This window comes from Balearica regulorum, chromosome 13, assembly GCF_011004875.1.
Source record: "Balearica regulorum gibbericeps isolate bBalReg1 chromosome 13, bBalReg1.pri, whole genome shotgun sequence".
NCBI lineage: Eukaryota > Metazoa > Chordata > Aves > Gruiformes > Gruidae > Balearica > Balearica regulorum.
This window is the reverse complement of record NC_046196.1, coordinates 20299203-20320287: the sequence shown is the minus strand read 5'-3', so window position 1 is coordinate 20320287 and position 21085 is coordinate 20299203. Positions and strand designations below refer to the sequence as shown.

Sequence of the window (21085 nt, the reverse complement as noted above, 5' to 3'; positions counted from 1 at the left end):
CGGTCTGCTGACGAGTCAGTGTGCTCGGGATCAGCACCAAGCCCTCCGCAGGATCCGGCCTCCGGGAAAAGCTGCAGAGACACAGCAACGGGCTCGAGCGGCGAAGGGCACAAACCCGCTCTCCTGCTTGCTTTGGCAGTCTTTTCCCTGATCCAGCGTTTCTAAAAATATATTTGTACGTACGTATCTCCTACACATCCTGACATCAGCACGAGGCCCTTGGTTACAGCATCACACGTGGAGGAGATGGGGGGCACCCACCAGACAGGTGGGACCTCACACCGGCTTTTGCAGTCCTGGGATGGAGACTCTTCCCCCTGGGCTGAAGCCTTACCCTGTAGGTATGGTCCCAGCCCTGGAGAAAATTAACCTCCCCCCCCCCAGCAACATCCCCCAGGGTGGGGTATGGAAATCATATGGGCTGGAAACGGGTGAGACCACCTCAGCCAGATTATTTTATCCATTCGGATCCTAAGAAGCCTTCTTCTGACACTCTGTTTTGGTGATCCTGACACTCAAACCTAGTCTAGTCTAGCAATCAAGTAAACAAGGTTTGGTTTGTGTTTTTTTTTTGAAAAATATAGAGTGACAAAATCTCAGATCTCAAAAGAAAAAAAAAAAGTACTAATAGTTTGCACTCAGGAAAAGCTTCTGATGCTGCCTGGAAGCCTGTCCTATCTGAACAGTGGAGATGAGTTTCTCTACCGCCTACGACAGCTTATTTTCTGGTTTGTTTTGTGTTGGGCTTTTTTTTCCTTCCCTTCAGTTCTTTACCTGAACAAAGCGCCTGTGTTTGAATAATTCATTGATGAGGTTTGTACCACTTTGTTCACACAATCACAGCAGGGAGACGATGTTTTTAATGAAATGCTTCTTTGCCAGCTCCTCTTTGTGAAGGAGTCTTGCTCCATCTGCTCGCTTGCCAAAAGTCTGCCGGGCGGCGAAGAGCAACGCAGCTCGTGGGCTGATGGAACGGGGGTGATGGGGCAGCGCTCCCCTCGCCTGGCTTTAGCCATCTCGAAAGGAGACGTCTGCATCCGAGATCCTTCAGAATGACAGGAGGAAGGTGCCTCCAGCGCTTTGGATCTCCCTGGGTGCCTCCACAAGATCACGCTGGGGGTGACCAGCTCAGCTTTAGGTAAATATCCCTTTACCCATTGCAATTAAGGCCGGTGAATCCTGCCATGAGCTGCTGAATCAAGGAGAGAGAAAGATGCTCTTCTTATGAGGGCAGTGGATTGGGATTATGAATAACATTCCTGCCTCTGCTGCAGGTTTCTTATGCAAGGTGATACTCATGCGCTCAGACGCCTAATTTATAAACGGGGAATAAGCCGTCCTCCTCTCGCAAAATACTGGAGGAATTAGTTATATATATTAACCTCGCATTTGAAAAGCAATGGTGGAAGGCATCAGGGATAGCAAGTTGGAGTGAATTACTGAGATATCTATTAGCACGTTAATGTGTATTTAAAATATATAGTTGGCAAATCTGACTGCCAGAAAATTTGCTAATAATGAATATAAATGAGGCATGAATAGACTTAGCAACTTAATTAGAAAAAAAAATGAACTATTACTATGTCCTGATTTTTTTTAACCCCTCATAATATGTTGATAAAAAATTCACAAACACTTTAGATCGGTGCTTGGCCAGAAACTTTTGTGTTCGGTTTATTGTGGTGGGAAATCAACATGTAAAATATGTGGCTTCTCCTTCCACGCTGCCCTCCTCACAGACATTAAAAACGATGGATTTGGATCCAGCAAGGAAATCGGGGTCTTTACTCAGCAACCAGAGGTGAGAGAAACTTGCAGTTTCCCATTCTAACTCCTGAAACTTCTTATCATTGCCAAATCCTTGATGTGGAGCAATCTTTCAGCTTCAAAGGTAAATGGAAGGGAGATTTCACTTTGGGTTACTCAGGAGAAGACCGGAGTCGAATCAGGAAGCCCCTACAGGTGCTTGGAAAAAGCAAGAACCTCCCTCCTCGGCTCCGCGCGCCGCGTTACTGCTCACCAGCCACGGCAAGGCTGCTCTGCTCTCGGCGTGGCACAAAAGAACGATGCAAATACGGCTGAAGGTAGAAGTGGGAGAAGGATGATTATCCTGAGGTAATAAATATCACCGATACAGCCCAGTTATGTTATTAAGTGGTACGGAACGGACAGGAGAATGGTTTCAAAGGCACAAGAGCTCTATAAACACCTCTCTCGTCCTGGTAAGACACCAAATGAATGGTGCACCTCTCAGTGGGGATGTTTACCTGGTACATCAGCTCAGATTTTTCTAGATATTTGTAAATAAACTTCAGTATGCTTCTTGATCAGTGTCGCTGTCTAGTAGTCCATTATTAACAGTATCATTAAGGTACATGGTGGATTTTTTAAGAAGCCGGAGGTACCTTGCGCGTATAAAATAGAACATTTCCCCCGCAGTCCTTCAAACACACAGCCCTCTAACACAGCAGCTGTGCACACGAACGACTGTATTGCTGGAACTCAGGATGCCTTCCAACACACAAGCGGTATTTAACGGCAGTTTTACAACATGATGTTTCCAATAGCACTCCCAATGACGCTAACAAGAACTCATGCATTCAAAATCCCACCCAAGAGACCCACGGGCCATGTTGTCTGAAGACAACTGCAGCACCTTCGTGCTTCAGGCAACACAGAACATAAGCCATGGCACAGCCAAGACCACCTGTCAGACTTAGAAAGGGTGCTGAGAAGGTACGGTGCTCTACCTCAAAGCCTCCATGCCACCACATGGGCACCTTGGTTCACAATCTGGCCAAGATTTTCCAAGATTCATTTGCTGTTAACACACAAAAAAAAATGTTGTCCCGTTGCTGCGATGATCCACTTACTGCACAAATGCAACGGCATGAGGAGACAACACCGCTGCATAGGATGATGACCTTGGGATTTAGATGCTCTGTCAACATTTGCACTGTTTGCTCTAAGTCCGTGGAGCAGAAGGTGCAGTAAGAAGGACTCACCCGTTTGGTGTAGTCCATCGCCTTCAGGATGGAGAGGTTCAGCATCTCCAGTGAGGCCAAGACGTCTTCGTAGTCTCCCATATGGTCAGCAAAATAGTCTGGGAAAAGCAAGAGAGACACCACGATGGGAACTGTCGGTGCAACTTAACGCTTCAAGGCTACACGACACAACAAGGTCTATTTATTGGTGGAAAGAAAAAACTGAGAGGGTAGTTTCGGTGTATTTTTATATTCTATACCCTGAGCCAAAGTCACAACTTGTCCTGCAGGGACGGGAAGCGGTGCAATTCCCATGAGGTTTGGGACCCTTACGAAAAAGAGATGTAAGGCACAGTACCTCCCAGGGAAAATAACTTGGCGGGTGCTTTACTTCCATACCCACTTCTGCATTTGACCGTGTCTTGGCTTTCTCCCTCCTACTGACAACACGGAGGGAGAAGTCTCAGAAGTAACCCCCTTTCCATTCCTTTGACTGCCTTTACCACTCAAAGCATCCAAATACCTGCCAGGGCCACCCCAATTTATACAAGCTGAGACTGGCCTTACATCTTTCCCGACATTCCCATCACATTTGCACCTCAGCCCACAACCACAGGTTGCACAGACTTCCCAGAGCAAAATATGCCTCAAAAGGAAGAGAACAGAGCTGCAAGCTGGGCCTAAAACCGCGTGTTCTCCATGGAGAGGGAGTCCACGCTTTCTCCGTGACATCCTCATCCCCCCTGCGGGAGGGACGATCCACGCCAGCTCCAGCAGCGGCCGGACGCTAATCCCAGCCACTCTTCACTGATGCAAAATACAGCCAAAACCGGCGTGTCCCCGCGCAGCCGATGGCTTCACGACACATTTGAGCCCTGGATGTGGTTTCGTGAGTGAACTACGGAGCCCTGGAATTCGTCATTCACAATGGGAACAGCGCGAAGTGAAGCACGGCGGAGAGGTGTGCCGTGAGTTTGCAGCACAGACATGAAGTTACCCCGTTTCTGGGTGACTGACACAGACTACAGCTAAAACCCGCTCCTTAAAAACCACCCGCACCATTCCTTAGCGTTAGGACACACGGCTTCACACCGAGGTGACATCTCTGCAGAATGCAACAAGACAGAAACTCCAGGAAACAATCCTACTAATTAGGTTCTCTTGGCTTAATCAGAAGTGCCTACAGCTATTTACAGCCTGAGAACATATCCAAGGGGAAGAAGATTTTGGCAGAAACTGGAATGTCACAGCATGATTGACAGCAGCTGTTTGCTGTACCACGATCAGCCAAACAGCTTATTCTCACTGCAGCGTGTTTATTTGTGTTATTCTCCTTATTACTACTTTACTTGGGAAAGAAAACTGAGCGTATCTTAAAGGTAAAGGAAAGTCCTGAAATAAAAAGCTGGACCCCCGATATTTCCGGAGAAATGAGCTGCTGTGGGCAGAGCACAGCCCTCGAGACCAACCAAGGAGCACCTGGGAGGAGAACTTGACCAAAGTACTCGATTCTACTGTTTTCGCCTTATTCATTCAAGGGAACATCTGAGATCAGCTCTTCCTGTCCTACCCGGTCCTCGCTCACGGCTCCCACACATCTGCGGAGGCCGATGCTCAGGAGATGAGCACCACCGCAGCCTGGGGCGGGTGTGGGAGGAGGGGGGTGCCCCCACCCGCCCCTCCCCACCAAAGCTGTCACCCACCACCCCGGCAGTTTGCGAGGGACCGATGCGCACGTCCCGTTTGCAGAGGACATCTCAGTTCTCCGGACAGTTTGTACCGCTGCCATCGATGTCTGCGTTTCATTTCAACTGAAGGGTGGCGGGTACAATTCAGTAGCTGTATGTGCTTTTTCTGGGCATATTAAGTGCTCCAAGTTATGAGCCGGGGTAAGAGCTACACAACTGTGTTTAAGGCAGTCTAGCTGCTGCTGAACATTGCTTTTCTTGGCAGGAAAAAAGCCCAGAACTTTATAAGATACTACCTGATACGGATTAAGCCGTATCAAATTTCTCTCATAAGCTGCAGGGATCAAGAAATCCCTTTTAAGATGCTCTCAACATCCTACAACACATAACTCATTACAAGAGAGAGACCATAGCTTCCATTTTGCCAAAATTACATTTTATATTTAAACTAACACTTAAAAGAGTAGGAAGCAAATAAGAAATTGCGGGCAAGGGCAGGTATTCAGCAGATAATGGATCTAGGCAGGATCTCATGCTGATGGATCCTTCCTCCGGCATCCCGCGGGAGGTGATGGGTTTATCTCCCTCCTGTCCCGGCAGCTCCATCCCTGGGAGAGGCAGCAAGGTGGGATCACGCTGGGTGACAACCGTGTGATTGTCTGATTTTATCAGACTGATGGAGAAAGCAGCGCGGGGTCACGCAACGACGTTACTATCCCTGGATCTCCTGGCAAAGTCGATGGTAGGAGCCGTGGGGTTTTGGTTTCTTGGGTCAGCTGGCGAGGAGACCTAACACCATGAGAAAGGAGTGACGGGAACAAGCCCACCGTATCATCGGCAAACCAAAAGGATTTTACGACAGGCTTAGGTTTTTTTGTGTACGACAAGCGGGGATAACTGGCTGAAGCGTTGCTGCCTTTGCTGCGGGCTCAAATGCTCAAAATCCTGCGGGGTGCCGCGGTGAGAAGGGCAGGATGGCGGCAAGGGTTAAGTACACCGGGAGGAGAGGAACCCCGCGCAACAGCCCGGTGCAGGCAGACCCGCAGGCTGCGATGGACAGAGAGGTCTTAAAAGTATCGGGAATTACAAGTAACTGCCTGATGCTGGTGCAGGTGCCCCGGCCAGCACCGTTCTGACTGAGTAACCCGCTCCCAGCCAGACCTCTGAAGGCTGTAATTAGTGGCAAAGCGATGAAGGTAAATGGCGAGGACCTGCCAAGGTGGCTTCATATGTTATTCTGCGTCCTGGCGCGGGAGGCGAGGAGAAGAGAAGGATGAGCTCTCCGCAAGGCTACGCACCTCTGCCCATCTCCTCCCAAAAAGCTGGAGTGCAATAAATGTTTCCCAATACCAAGTGTCCGTGGAAAAATACACCCGAATGAGCAGCAGGAGCCCCATGCACGAGTCATCTCACATCAAGGCAAAACCCTTGAGAAATCCCGGCAGGAAATATTCCCTTCCTGGTCAAGGTGTGGGACAAAACATTATCAGAGATTTTCTTTTCAGCCTTTAATTTCTGCGAGCCGTGGGAGGTGCAGTGGCGGCAGCGGTGTACTCCTTAGGCAGCCTGCTGGGAAACAGGAAGGTTTGCCTAAGGAGAAACACGTTATGGGTATTGCAGAGGGATACTGGTTTATTGAACTTCAGAATGACATCGCCAGAAATTAAACTCCGGCTTGTTATTGAACGGGAGCCAGGTGCTCTGGCTCAGCTCTGACCCCATTTGCGTTGCAAGAAAATGAAGAAAAGTTTTGCCAATTTTCCTGCGGAATAAGGGGTGAAGCAGCGGAACTGCTGAGACCCCCCCGGCTCCGCAGCCGCCACGGCACCGCCGGCTTTGTAACGGGTTTCATGCACCCTTCGAAAGAACACGCGCAGGTACCGATTGCTTTTGCCCCGAGGGAGGGATCGCACTCACCGCACAGCTCCTTGGTGTCCACGTTGCTGGAAGAGGGGGAGGAGAAGGCGGGGAGGAAGCAGGAAAAAAAAAAAAGAGAGAAACAAGATTTTAACGTAAAGGACAGATGAAGGATACAGGAAGGATTTCTTCAGGCTTAATCCCCGACACCCACCCGCAACGTCACCCACCTCTCAGCATCCCCCGGCCTCAGGAGAAGGCAATAGCTGGTGCCACTCAGGGCACCCCCACGCCCCTGCATCTGCAGCATCTGTGCAGTTGGGATGGGCTCATACGTTACTCTGGATATTCCCTGAGGGGGAAATGGGGACTCGTGCATCCCCCCCGGGGTGGACCTGTGCCTACGGGGGGGCTCCGTACCCACCGGGCACAGCAAGTCCTCTGCTTTCCTCCCAAACATCCACCCCGGTGAGGCACCCTGCGTGGCACACGAATCTGTTTGTTCCCATTTGCTTGGAATAACATTTTTCACAATTTAATTTTCTAGATGGACCAGTTCTCCCGATTCTGCCCCCGCAAAGCATCAACAGGGCTGTGCACAGTTCCCACCCGGGAATCCCTCCGGACAAAATTGCACAATTACTTCTTAATACATGAACATTTAGTTTACGTAACGACATCTCAACAGACAACCTGCTTGGGAAATAAAGGTTGCTGCTAATATTCGTGCCTCAGATTCCCACACAATTATTAGTGCCACTCAAACATTGGAATGATCTCTTAATAGAATTATATTTTATCAATCCATTTATGTCCTGGAAAGCTGTTTCTTTAACTAAACTCATCCCTGCTCTATCTGACCTGTCAACATAAGTGGATTAGGGAAAGAGATGTTTTCAATACCGCTTGCATTACCAGCAGCATCCCCTGAATCCCAAAATCCCCCCGACCGCTTGCCCGTGCCCTGACCGACAGGTCTGCTCCCAGCCCGCGGGACCTGGGCTAAGATGTCCTCCTAGAGGGATGATGTACAGCGGGAAAGCGTTCATTTGGGATTGCCCTTCATTACCCTACCATCGAGGATTCCCGACGCAAAGCGCGGTTCCTTTGCAGCAAGCTGAAGTACCCGGGAAAACCTCACCGCTGCTGAGACCCTTTGCAGTTTTGCCATCCTCTGCAGCAGGCTCAGACCTCACGTGAGCAAAGCAAAACTGGGCTGTGCATGGCAGCAGGACAGGGCACAGGCTGCTTCTCCCGCTCAAATAGCATCATAAAGCATTTTCTGCTTTAGCAGAGAAACTAATTTAGGAGATTTGGGTTTTTTTCTTTCTCTTTTGGCTCTGCCTGAGAAGATGCAGGTTCCTGCAGCTCGGGGACCCCGCGGGCCCCTCACTAGGTGCATTTAATTCCCTAGGTAACCAGAAACGCCTGTGCGCCCTGGCGAAATCTGGGGAGGAAATTCCCCAAATTCACGGTGCCATCCATGCTCGGGTTCTCCCCAAAAGCAGAGCCCCAAGTGATGGTGCTGAGGACCCCTTCACCACCACTCCTGACCTTTGAGACCTGCTGGCTGCTGGAGGCGAACACAAACATCTCGATCCCACGAGATGCCGGCTGCCAGAAAGGTGCCACCCGCCCCGTCTCACGCCGTAAAAACACACGTTGCTGAATCACGCACCCTTTTGGGTAACCAGTGTCTGTCGTGGTATAAAAATGTCACCTCTCAGCTCAGACACCTGCAGGATACACGGCGTGGAAGCTGCTGGCAGCAAACGCGCCGGCACAAGCTTCAGACGGAGGTGCGGGCGGCACGCGTGTGTCTGCAAAATGAGATTTTGCACTGTATCATCTCAGTTCCCTCAGGGGTGTATCATCTTTCTCAAACCCTGGAATTACTTCACTGAATCCTACAACCCCGTCCCCAGGGATGCTGCGAGCTCAACTTCCCTGACTTGACGTTCTCATGCCCAAATCCACTGAATTCTACCCAAAAGAGCCGACTCCTGACCGAACAGTCCACAGCGCTTTGGCAGTGTGCGATTGCTATCCCGGTGCGTCAGCAATCCACAGGCAGAGAAAATTCAGGTGGGGGAAGAAATCCAGAAGATGCATTTCCACCACTGGCTCAGCGCTGTGTCCGCCCGAGGACCACGGTCGGTCTCTCACCAAAGCTCTCGCCAGCACGGAGCCTGAAAAGCCAACTGATTTCTCAGGCACGTGCACAGGAGTGGTTTTTACATCAGCACCCCACCCACAAAGTGCTTAAATAATATTTTTTCAGAAGCCAGTTAGTGTTTCTAAACATCTGCTGAAGTGGTTACAGGTTTGCAGCTAGGGCACGTTACTGAGGGGGGGAAAAAAAAAATCTATTATTGTATTCCACATGGGTTTGCATCATAATAATTGATCTGCTGCCGCCAAAAACGGTCTTTTATTTCCTCACATCGCATTATTAAACTTAATAGTGCTTGAATGTTAACTTGGCTGAGAAGCTGATTTTAATTTTAAACCATCTTGCATTAAGAATAAGCCCAATTAAAGAAATTACCGAAGTCATAAGATGACTTAATAAAAAATATGCTAATGTTCAGATGAAAATTTATACGGAGAAATCACTGGGTACTTGAGCAGGACCCACGGCATTTCCTGGGATGTTTCCATCCCGCAGGAGCATTCCCGTGGGGAACATTGCTGACACGCAGCCACGTCCCCGTCGGCGTCCCGCGGGGGGTTTGCTGCCCAAACGCGAGCACCGCACGACTGAACACGCAACGCAAGGGAAGCACGCTACCCAGCTACAAAACATTTTACAAGCTGCTCCGGTAGTTTAATGCTTTAGTAGCTAACCACCCCCTGGGTTATGCCGGTAGGATTTTTTTGTGATGGAAATAGTCAGGATCTGGGTTTCAAGCCTCGTGAAACGGGAGGTGGCGACTCCCCACGAATAACCCTTCAACCCAGCGCTGCCCTTCAGCAGAGATCTTTGGAGTGGTCACATATCACAAAGCCCTTCGAATTTAGATGCGCATTAGTTACCAATTTTTTTTCAACCGCCAAATATTCAGCCTTCCCGTAAACCACAATAAACTAAAAAGAAAAATTCCAACAACTTGTTCTCATTTTTGCAAGAAAAAAAAAAATATCTTTCAGCTACCAGAACACTTGGCTGTGAATTGGCTTTTAAGTATTCTTACATTAATAGTATGACTAATTAAAGAACTTATTGAAGCCATAACCCATCTAACTAAGCAGAATATAATAATGTTCAAGTGAAACATTAAATTCAGATATCATTAAAGACTTCTGTGTTACACAGTTTTTCTGCATAGTGGAGGCCACATCTATCTGATTCCTTTCCAAAATCAAAAGTCTTTCATCCAAGTAGAAAAATCAAGAAAGTCCAAGTCTTTTGGGTTTCAGGCCTTTGTCTCTGTTTTCCAACCAATGAAGCTGTAACGTGGAGCAGCAGAACCTGGGATCCCCAATCTTGCTGGGGACGTGCACCCTTTGAGATTACTTTCCAAGGCAGAGATACACTTTGGAGATCCTCCATTTGCCACTTGGGACCTAATTTCTCTGACAGAAATACAAGCCAAACGCGAGCGCTTAGCTTTCAACCTAGAGCATCTTCTGGAAAAAAAAAAAAAAAATCAGAGTCCAAACCATAAATTAATTTGGCCACAAGAAAAGGACTGTTTATTGCTCACCACCCACCACCATTTAAATACACTGGGATAATTTGACCAGATAAACATATTTGCGATAGGGAAATAGTTTTCCCTGCTGGTTTACATCCAACTATTTCAAAGAAAAAGAAAAGTCCTCAAAGCGTGATACTCCTCCCTCGTACGGGGGAGTTTAAAGAGCAACAACCATGCTGCGAGACCATCTCCTCAGTGGGCTTAATTAAGTGAATTTGCCCAGAGAGTAATTACTGCCGCACGACCAGCAAGAGGAGGCGGCTGCCCAGAGTAATCGCTCTGCCTCCTGCGTGCTCCAGAAAGAAATACATTTCTGCCCCCAAAACCCCACCCAACGTTAAAATGGAGTTTGATGAGTGCCGGAGCTAACGAGGATCCCTGGGAAGTCACCTCTCTGCCTCGCCGCGTCCCCGATTGCAGATTTTCCAGCGGATGGGCTTTTATAAGAGTTGTCCCTGTACTGATTTTCTGCTGCTTTTCCATCAGTTCAAAGCACTTTCAAGCTTTTTTTTTTTTTTCTCCTCACCTACCTTTCTTGAAACACATTGCCATTTTTGAGACTTTCTCCCGGAGAAAGGTGGGGTGGCAACACCAGACAGAGGGCACGTTGTAGAAAGGTGTCCAACAGCCCAGGGATTACAAGCTCAAGCCAAGCACCCCAGCAGCCAGATCTCTGGGTGGGTGCTGGTATCCCATATAACCGCCAGGTCTCAGGTCAGAAGCTCCAGCTACATTGATCCAGATCTGCCCAACACTTTGAGTGAATCAGCATTTTCCAGAAGGACAAAAAAAAAAAAAAAAAAAGGGTATTTCTAGAAACTTCCCATGATTATTTGCTTTAGCTCTTAAGAAGCAAGCCCAGTGCAGCTTACCCAGAGGGCATCCCAGGAGGTCTTCAGGACTCAGCATGGCAAAGCCAGGGCAGTGCTGGTCCAGTGCTGGTGACAGTCCCACCACCAGGGGACTAGAGCCCTGCAGAGGTCCCTTCCAACCAAAACGGCCGTGGGTCTACTGTCCAGCATCTCTCCCTCTCTTTCCCAGCATCTCCCTGTCTCCCTAAGGTAAGGCAATGGCCTCTGACTTGCTGTCATTAACGCGTTTCTCCAGGCTTCTCTTCAATTATAGAGAGGAGCAGGGAAGTTATGAGAAGAACGGAAAGATAACGTGGAGGAGCGGAGCGTGAAATTCCCTTCTTCGGTTCCAGCCCAGGCTATCCCAGCGGGCGGTACAATCAAAAACATAATGGGAATTCAGAAGTTGCAAATACATCAAAGTCTCATCTTCACAGCATATTTCTCATGCAAATAGCTGCCTGGATGTGCTGCTCAAATGCCACTCAACACCTGATCAGCTTCAGCTGAAGATAATAACCCTTTCACTTGGGCAGATGAAAGGTTTGCATCAGCAGACGCACAGCTTAGTTGCTTCACCAGCACAGAAAATGGAGGTTTTTCTGAAATCATGTTCTACTTCTATTTCCATCTTCAACTCACAGCTTTGGGTTTGCTACAAGGCTTCAAACAAACATGGAAAGAAATTATGCTCTAGCATTAGCCACCTGCAAAACTCATTTTCATTCAGGAAAGACTAAAAAACAACATGTGCAGCTGGAAAGTATTATTATATCTGATGATACGCCTTCTAGTCCCAGCAGCAACTGCAGTGTGTTATCTCAACAGCTCAGAAGTGGAAGATGTACATCCAGATGCCTGCTAAGGGGTCACAGATGGTCATTCTTGATCATTAGTTTCTGAACTCAAAGACACATTTTTACAGAAACGCCAGAGTGAGAGAAATTACTCCAGGCAGAGCAAGAGAAATACCAAATACTGGATGCCAGCCAGGAGCCGAATAACTTTAATCCTAAAGAACTAAGCAACTTTCCAAGCCCATCATCATACCCTTCTGGAGAACCCTGCTAAATCCTTCCCAAGACCTACCCAAGTGGCTCCTTCACCTGCCCACTCGCTTTATAACGCCCCACTCGTACAGTATGAAGTAAAAAAAGGACTTCTTAAATCTGAGATGCCACATGCAAAGAAACAGCATAAACCACATGCCAAGGCTGTCCACGACCAGAAGTGCATCCAGCCACCTGCAGCTTTGAACGACATAGGTAGACACGTATTCATAACATATGCCAGTTCTGGCTTTAATGTCTTTAGCCGTGGCAAGCTGGCAGTCAGGGCTCTGGCTCTCACTTTAAAGGATGGTCTTTATCTCCTGCCAAACGTCGCTGCTTCCTGCATGAAATAAATTGAAAATGTATTTTGCGATGCGCTTCAGCAGGAATAATCCAAAGATGCATATACCGGTGCAGGCGCACTTGCCCTGCACACGATTCAGTACAGGCAATAACTGAAGCGAGTCTTAAATAACCCAGCAGGTATTTTTCATTCAGCTCCGTTTTTTCCAGCCGGTACCGGGTATTTAAATCCCCAGAGCGGATTGAGGACAGCCCATTTGCACGAGCTGATACAGGGTTCACCATTCACTCCAGACAGAGGTTTCCACCAAAATCCCTGTTATATGAAACAGGCGCGTGTTTGCAGAGTCCATACGGATCACCGCGTAACTGGGATGTTTCCAGCACTGGAGCACGATGCTTTACATTACAACACCTACGGGGAACAGCTCCCATGGGGGCTCCTGAAAGGGAGAGAAATGCTGCCTTCTCCAAAGCAAAACTAATAACTTTATTCTTCCCTTGGCACGTGCTCCATCATCGAGCACTTGGGGAGCACAGTAAGGGGGTCTGAAAGCCCAGCAATGAATCATGGTTTTCCCTGAAGTGCTGGTACCACAGAAAAGAAAAACAGGGACAAAGAATTGCCCAGAAACAGAGAGAAGCAAAAGGAGGATTTTGTATGAAAGCTTTCACATATAGAGTTTGTATTATGAAAAGCCTCATCACCTATGGTGCATGATTTGGGATTATAAGAGCTTCTAGGTACTCTGGGAGACAATCTCTTTCCTTCTACTTGCCCCTGCTGTCAGCGGGATGTTCGTTCACCCGTTGGTTTGAAGGCTGAAGGCTAGTATCCCCGAGGATGTTTTGGCCACCTAAACCCAGGGTGCGGCTCCTTCCCGCTCCTCGCACAGCCTTCCTCTGGATTTAGGCACAGGGAGAGCAAGGCAGGGGCAGTTCTGCTGCTTTTCTACAACGCGTGGCCACGGCGGTTAATGCCGCTCAGCAAAGGAGAAGACGAGCAGCAGCGGGGGCTGCACAGCAGATCTGTATTTAGACCCATTGAATATTAATATTTTAATATTAATATTGTCATATGGCTTTCACTGTGGCTCCTTGCTTTGATAAGCCATCTGCATTCTCATTAATACAGACACTGCCCAGATCCTGTTTTCAAACCATAGGACTACATTCACTGGAAATGCGAGCGCACAAATTGGAGCACTAGGACAGCAGAGTCCTCATTACAAGCCAGTAATCTGGAAAACACTGATTTTTCAAGGTAAACTGAGCTGACCTTCACTACAAACAAGCACAGTGAATCCGGCAGGCTCAGGATAAAACACGCCTTCGCTCATTGTGTTTCAAGGCTGTTCCCTCCCTACACAAGAAGTCCCCGTGAAGCTGCTGCAGGGGCACACGGGGAGGCCAGGATGGCTCTGCTCCGCCTGCAGAAACACAGAGAGAAACCACGGGGTCCTGGTTCCCTGCTGAGCACTGCAGGTAGGGCTCTCGCTGCCCAAACCAGACAAAAAGCATCTCAGATATCCACATCTGTTCAGCATCACCAAAGAGTCCCCTTTAGGTGACCTTCTGGCATGATGGAGAAGATCAGCAGAAGATCTTCACATCCTTCCCCTCCTCCTCCCCGATGTGGAAGCCCCTGGGCTGATCCATGAGCGTGGCTGGTGGCTCTCCCCAGGGACAGTCACACCCTCGGCACACAAAGTGCCACATCGCCTTACGGCCACCGCGCAGCCCAGGGTCTAGGGTTTACAGGTAGACCCGCTCACTGGCATCATTCCCGCCGTGCCAGAAGATGCCGAGTTCAGCTTAGAGCAGCTTTCATACCTCCGCAGTATGGTGTCTGCATTACGAAAGGCTATCCCAGCTCTGATTGCAAAGGAAAAGGAGGAAAAAAAAAAAAAAAGAAAAAAAAAAAGGATGGTTAGCACTGAATATTAAGTCCTAATTGATTCATCATGAAGCTGAATCCCACAGGTGGGCGACACACTTTGAGGGAGCAACAGGTCCAAAAAAGCCTGGACCTGCTCCAGAAAGCCTGCGCCACCGGGTGCAGATGTCCTGCCTGGCAGCGTGGTGCAGAAAGGCGGTTGCCATAGCGCTCGGTGTGAGCGGTAATTAGGGATGTGACGGGAAGATCTCTTCTCTAGCCAATGACCCACAATGCAATCACATTTTCCTTGTAGCAGCAATAAACCTCGTAAAAACGATGCAAAGAGGCTAGTAAACTTGCTAAATAGAATCACTGAAGTCCAAAACCATCAAAGCTGAGGTACGGACGCAGCAGACAAAGGGATCTCTTGCCTCCCCAAGACCCTGTCGCGGCTGCTGGTCTTCTCCTGTGGGATCCGTCCCCACCACCCAGCAGAGCCCCTAACCTCTGCCGTGGCTTCACGCTCATCACCATCCCCGAGGAAGGCTTCTGGTGTGGGTTTTCCTGAGTTTGGAGAAAGGAAAGCTCTTCTGCAACGATGGCTCGTGCTTTCTCGGAGGGTCCCGTGAGTGACCCCACCGTCCCCAAGTGCCCCGTTCCCGTCCCCGCAGCTGTGGGTGAGGACTGTGCACGGGGTGCAAGATACAACGAGCGCAAGACCCGTACACACGCACTGGGGCTTGGTTTGGCGATAACGCCTGCTAACAGCAATGCTCCTGCGTTTGCTCGTGCAGGTGATAAAACCAACGTGGGCGCTTTGTCTGGGCGGGGAGGATTAAACACCCCTCGTTTGTAATACGCTTCCAGCCACACAGCTCTCAGAGTTTCCGTTTCCTTTCAGGGAATCGATATCTACCATAAAGACCATTACAACATAAGGTGTTATTTGCTTAGTTTCTCATTTTTAAAGACTCCCACCTGCTGCTACATTTCAAGGCCGGTTCAGCTCCTCACTCCCTTGGCACGCTGATTTATTCTGCGGTCACAGACGTTCATGAAGCACCGGGTCCTACACGATGCCGGCCCGTTTAAACCACCACGCAACCTGATTTCCTACCTAGAGCTGCGGGGACGGGTCAGAAATAGCACGGTGAAGACCCCAGTTGCCTCTCCCACGTCTTCAGAAAGTCCCAAGCTGCAAACCATCCCTGATGCAGACCAGATGCTTTATTTCATCGGTGGTTTCAAGACAACCAAAATAACATTTTCCACGCAGTGAAGTATTTGACAGAAGAAAACACCCAGCTCTAATCATCAAGGGCACCAAGAAAAGAGGCTGAATATGGATAAAAATGAAACAAATGTTCTGGATGCTGTTGGAAAACATGCTCTAAGCTCTCGTTAGTGAAAAGAGAAATAAATGTCACTTTAAAGAAAGGCAGGGGCACTAAACTGGCACCTGCGGAGTACCAGACGTTTGTTTGTTCATTCATCACCAACCGCAATATGGCATTTCAGGCTGTCAGCCGGTGCTAGACTGTCTTGCTTTGTCGCACGGCTCCGGAGCCGGGCTCAGCATCGGTGAGGTTCTGCCCTTCTTGCCCTATTGCTTCTATAAATTAGCATTCTATAAATTCTATAAATTATCAAAAAACGCAGCAGAAAGGTGCAATTTTCCACAAAGTGCCGATCAGGAATCCAAACCCCCAAACTGCTCTCCGCAAAGCACGGCGCCTCACTGCCCGCGGCGGCACTGCGGGGTCGGGGACACCACAGCCTTCTGCAACTCAACTGCGGGCAATTTTTCTGCCCCCCCTCTCCATATCCGATCAGGCCACCCAGGATCTGCGTGTTAAGAGCAAAAATTAGTGGGGAAGAAAATTTTGGGTGATTAAGGCATGCTCCTCTTGCATCTCTCTTTGTACCTCGTAAAACCATTTCACAGTACGTTAAAAATAATTAACATCTTCCCTCGCTGCTTTGTCACAGGTGGCCGGAACCTCTAACCATGCACTCACAAAAGACAAATCTCTCGAAAAGCTCATAAAAACTCCGAACAAGATGACAACACAAGAAAATGGCTGTTTACAGTACAATTGATATCCTGAACAATATATCAACGCAGCACACTGATTTACTAAGCTTAATCCAGCAGTTGGTTTCTAAGCACAGTCATCACCTTAAATAAAACAGACATTTAGTACAGTACTAAACATTCACGAGTCTCTGCGTGTGCCAAATCCCTAATATATTGCATCTAAACCCTCAACTTGGGGTTGGTTTTTTTGGGTTTTTTTTTTTTTTTGGATGGATGACTTGATCCTGAAAATATCACTCTGCCCGCAAGTACGTCAAAGAAAAGAGAAGGCAGGTTTAATTACAGCCTACAAAGCTTCTAGGAGAGATGGCACTTCCAAATTTATTAAGTTGTCGATTATTATATACACACTTGGGTCCAGTGTGTATGTACGCTGGGTTACAGCAGCTCTCGTTTAATTTATCCCCAGACAGTGCCAGGCAAAACTGGGACTATAACCCTCGGAAGGACGGGCTGTACGCGCCGCGGGCAGCGCAGAGGCAGACCCCTTTGCTCTCAGGGTATTCCCACCAGCTCTGCTTCGGAAACACAGCATGAATTTTTGCGATATTTCCATCCCCTTGCATTGAGAGAATCGATTATTTAATTTTGGCACCCTGGTCCCACGCAGAGCCCATACCTTCAGCCCGCGTCCTGCGTCACAGCCCACTTTAAAGCAAGCCCTTCGTCTGGCGTACGTGTTTCATGAACAGTAAGTACAGCGATTGCGTCTGAGTTAACGACGCATTAATTTTGCTGTCAGGCTTCTTCAAATTGATCAGCCTTAAGACAGACTTTTAAATACCAGCTGTTTGTGATGCATTTGGACTGCTCTGTAATGTCAACTCTATTACTGGGATAGTTACTGGAACTATTCTGGTTTTGTGTAACAGGGCTCCCCTGTTTGCAGAAAATGATATAAAAAAAAAACCTAAACAAGAAGGAATAGAATAGTTTCGACCTATGATGCTCATTTATGAAATCATGACATAGCCCTCCTGTTGCAGAGTGCTCGATAAAGTGCTTTAAACCCCAGAGAAACGGAAAGTTGTTCAGACGGGCTCCCATCCACCGTTCCGCCTTTGAACCCACAAGTGTTTTTCCAGTCTGACCAGTTCAATGTATTTTCCCAGCCGCTTTGTCAAAAGCCAACATCATCTCTGAGCTCGTTAAAGGCTAATCAGCATTCAGCTAGGACTGCTTCACGCGTGCCCTGCACACAAGGAGCAATCCCATGGTGGAACATGCCGAAAACAAGAGCGGTGGCAATCTGAGCAGCTAGCAGGCACCGCTCGCTCGCACTTACGCAGCGTCTCTTCTTCTCCGAGGCACGATGCTAACAGTGACCGGAGGGGCTCAGGTCATCGCCCACCAAATACCACTGAGTGCCCTTGCAAAGTCAAGGCTGCTCTTCGGGTGCCTACCGTGACAGGGACAAGAACACGACAGGCGTGGGAAGGCGGTGCTAAACCAGTTGTAAGGGTGGAAATTATTGACGCGTTCGTAACAGGGACTGGAAATCCCTGCCTGGATTTCGGAGTGGTACCACGCTGGACCCTGCAGGCCTGAGTTACCCAGAGAAGAGCTGTTTGCATCGGTTTGACTCAACGCCCTTGCCCCGCTGGGGTGCTGGGGACCTGGTCCTCCCCAGGTAAGAAAGCCAAGGGATGCTGTGACTTTTCCCCTTCACAGGGGCGGGTTAACGGCACTGATAACTCTCCGTGGCTTGCAGCAAAGCTATACTTCAGCCACTTTTTCTCATAAACTTCCCTCCACTTCTTGGCCCTCTCGTTTCCATCAAAAGAAGTAATTGCTTATGCATGTTTTTAACCTCTCGTTATTTCTTTTAGCTCAATTTTCAAAGGAAACCATTAAAACAATGGAGTAGTCCTTCCTTTTTTGGGGAGGAGAGGATCTCTCAGGCATTTTTGCACAAACTGCCAGCAGTACGAGTCAGTCAGAAATGGCCTATTTTGATGAACGAACATTTAACCTTTTGCCTATTTCTACTTGATACGGAAGCCTGGACTAACGTAATTTCTATTTGTAACGTCTGTAATGGTGAGCTGCAAAAGAGATGGGGGAAAAAACTAATTGTTCTGAGCTCAGCTGAATGATGTGCTAATTGCTAGAAGCAAACGAGAGCATGAGTTAAAATTAAATCACCTTCCTCCTCCTTTTAGATTTTGCAGGTATCTTGGTTATCGCCAAAGTTGTACGTAGGAGAGGAAGAAATCAGAGCAACAAGCATGCGGGTTGGGATACGTGATACACAAGAGGCAATCCCTGCACGCTGTTGCCTGTGTTTTCCCAATATCTTTTTTTTACTCATGTATTCTCTTCTCCTGCCACTGAAAAATGATCTTAAAAAACCTCTCCCCAAATTCAGTCCCAAGGCAGACAGCTTGCTCTGCCTACCAAACAGCAGCTGGACATCTCTGCTGCTTGATCGTGATGCCCTATGCATGCTTCTTCAGAAAAAAAACATGGATAAATTTGTAAGACTGGAGCTTAAATCAAAACACTACAATCTCTTTGAATGCCTACATGACTTGAACACAAGCAGCTGATTAGAATGAAATATCTTAGTCACTTTTATGATCTTAAAGCAAGATCTTGGTATCTTTCCATTCCCTAGAAAAGAAAAGCTCTGATGCAGAACAGCCCTGCGCAGTCTGGAAAATAAGCCGACGAGCCCCAGTCCCAGCTAGAAAACCCTCCAGTGTGATACTCCTCTGCTCTTGTTTGCACAGATAAACCCTCTCTGTTCCTCATCCTTCACAGTAAACACCAGCCTGCTGCTCCCAGCTCCAATTTGCCTTGCTGCCAGCATTACACAGGCTCCCTCCAGGGACCCCGCTGAGAGGCTGCCTGGGAAAACACCTGAAAAATACAATTAGAAATAGAAAAATGTTCTCAAATGTTTTTTCAAACAAGTTTCTGTGCAGTTTTTCCAGCTTCCTGCTCTGCCCGATGCCCTTCCCAGTGAGTGATCTTTTTTAAAAGCCCATTTTCTCTGGTGAGCCTGAGATGTTTTGTAGCTCTATCAGCACACAGCTGCTGAACACCAGCTTTGGCACCAAGTATTTCTTCACTTAAATGAAAAGTAGAGCAGAGTATAGCGTAAGTGGCATGTCGGCACAGAGGAGAATTAGCTAAGACTCAAAAAACATCTTCCACATAAACAGAAAGAACAAAATCTACCAAATGTCCATACCCTTAAGAGCCAGAAATTAGAGCCAGACATATAATTTTTGTGCAATCATTTTGTCCCTTTCAGAAGAGACAAGAACTGTCTCTTGAATCAGTTAATCAAAATCTCAGCTGATTATACCATCCGTAGTTTGTTTCCCAGAGAGCTAATTGAGAACATTCAATATTCAAAAATTAAGTTGGTTTCAATGGGCACATCCATCTCCGTAGCGTGGGCTTCAGCTCCCAGACAAATCCGGCACTCCACTGAATCAGGTTTGCAATGCAAATAGCCAAGATTCGGGAGGGGGAGTAAAAACGGGAAAAAAATACTCAATCATAATCATCGTTGTTCCTCGCCCGAGAAGTGGAAGTCCTTTCTCTTCAAATTTGAGAGGACTGGACTGCAGAAACCTGGAGAAAAGCACGGGCAGCAGAGCACTGCTGCTAAAATCTCCCTGCCCACAGTGGCCTCTATCAGATGGACTCTCCTCCCACCAAAGGACACCGATGTAGGTTGTGGGAAGGCAAAGCATCCCAGAGGGTATGCCTGGGGGGGGGACTGTGGTATCCAACCAAAGTGGTAACAACTGACCTTTTCCACCAGAGGAAAATAATTACCGGAGCAGGAGGACAGAAGGCTGCCGCATGAAGGAAGCACGAAGGCGTCGAGGTCTGGAGCAGGGTTGTGTGCTGGCAGGAGGGTGTCGAGAACCTCACGTTCACTTGTGATGATGGGAAGCTCCATTTCTGCCCAGGTTATCAGCTGGACCACAAGGTGCAGCTTTAGCTTGCACACATCAAGCTTCCTTGCAAGCTGCCTGCTCTTGGCTTGGGAACAGATTCCGAGCTCCTTTGCCTTTGTCTCTGACCCCTCCAGAACGCCACGTCGCTCTTATACACCACCAACACAGGAGTTTGCAGAGCTCAGAGTACCGCTGAGCCAGAGAGCTGCAGGGTTGCTACCGAGACGTCTTCCTTTGGCTCCTCTCGGGGAGAACAGCATCAGTCCAGACTCCCAGCTACACCGGCAGCACCTTGCCAGCGTCTCTTCCCGCTCTTTGGATGCTGCATTAAGCTCCGCAGCCACGGGCACTGAGTCTTATGTGTTTGCACAGGGTCTAATGTAAAACAATTTTGATTTCTGAGTATCATTGCAATCAGAGTTACAGAGAAGTAAGATTCACCCATGCAAGCTATCAGCCCAATTTTGGGAGGTTTTGAGCCTTGCAAATGCTCTGATGATGTTTGCAGAGGGCAGAAATCAGACATGACCTGGGGGGGGGGGATTTATTCCTAGGTGAGTTAGAGGAGGAAGAGGAGTGGGGAGGCCGGGCAGGAGGAACACGCACTGCCGTGCTCCCTCCCTCTCCTTAGAGGCCTTTGCACTGGCACTGATGCTCTGCACGCCCGTCTCCACCTCTAAAAAATACACCATAACCAGCAAGCCACAACTGCAGGAGGCAACTTGCTCCTGCTCGTATCCCTCATTAGCACTAAC

At 48.3% G+C, this 21085-nt stretch overlaps 1 protein-coding gene across 3 annotated transcripts in view; it reads right to left on the bottom strand.

The window, feature by feature from the left end:
* The window catches only part of NECAB2 (N-terminal EF-hand calcium binding protein 2), an 82704-nt gene that overhangs the window by 16398 nt on the left and 45221 nt on the right, over positions 1 to 21085 (bottom strand). The window contains exons 4-6 of one of the 3 annotated variants that reach the window (XM_075765320.1): positions 6590 to 6615; positions 3006 to 3103; positions 2874 to 2924 (exon numbers count right to left, since the gene is read on the bottom strand). In XM_075765320.1, the coding sequence (XP_075621435.1) occupies positions 2874 to 2924; positions 3006 to 3103; positions 6590 to 6615 (175 nt within the window). The remainder of the gene's footprint in view (positions 1 to 2873; positions 2925 to 3005; positions 3104 to 6589; positions 6616 to 21085) is intronic. The other 2 variants (XM_075765321.1, XM_075765322.1) reach the window with 2 other exon arrangements.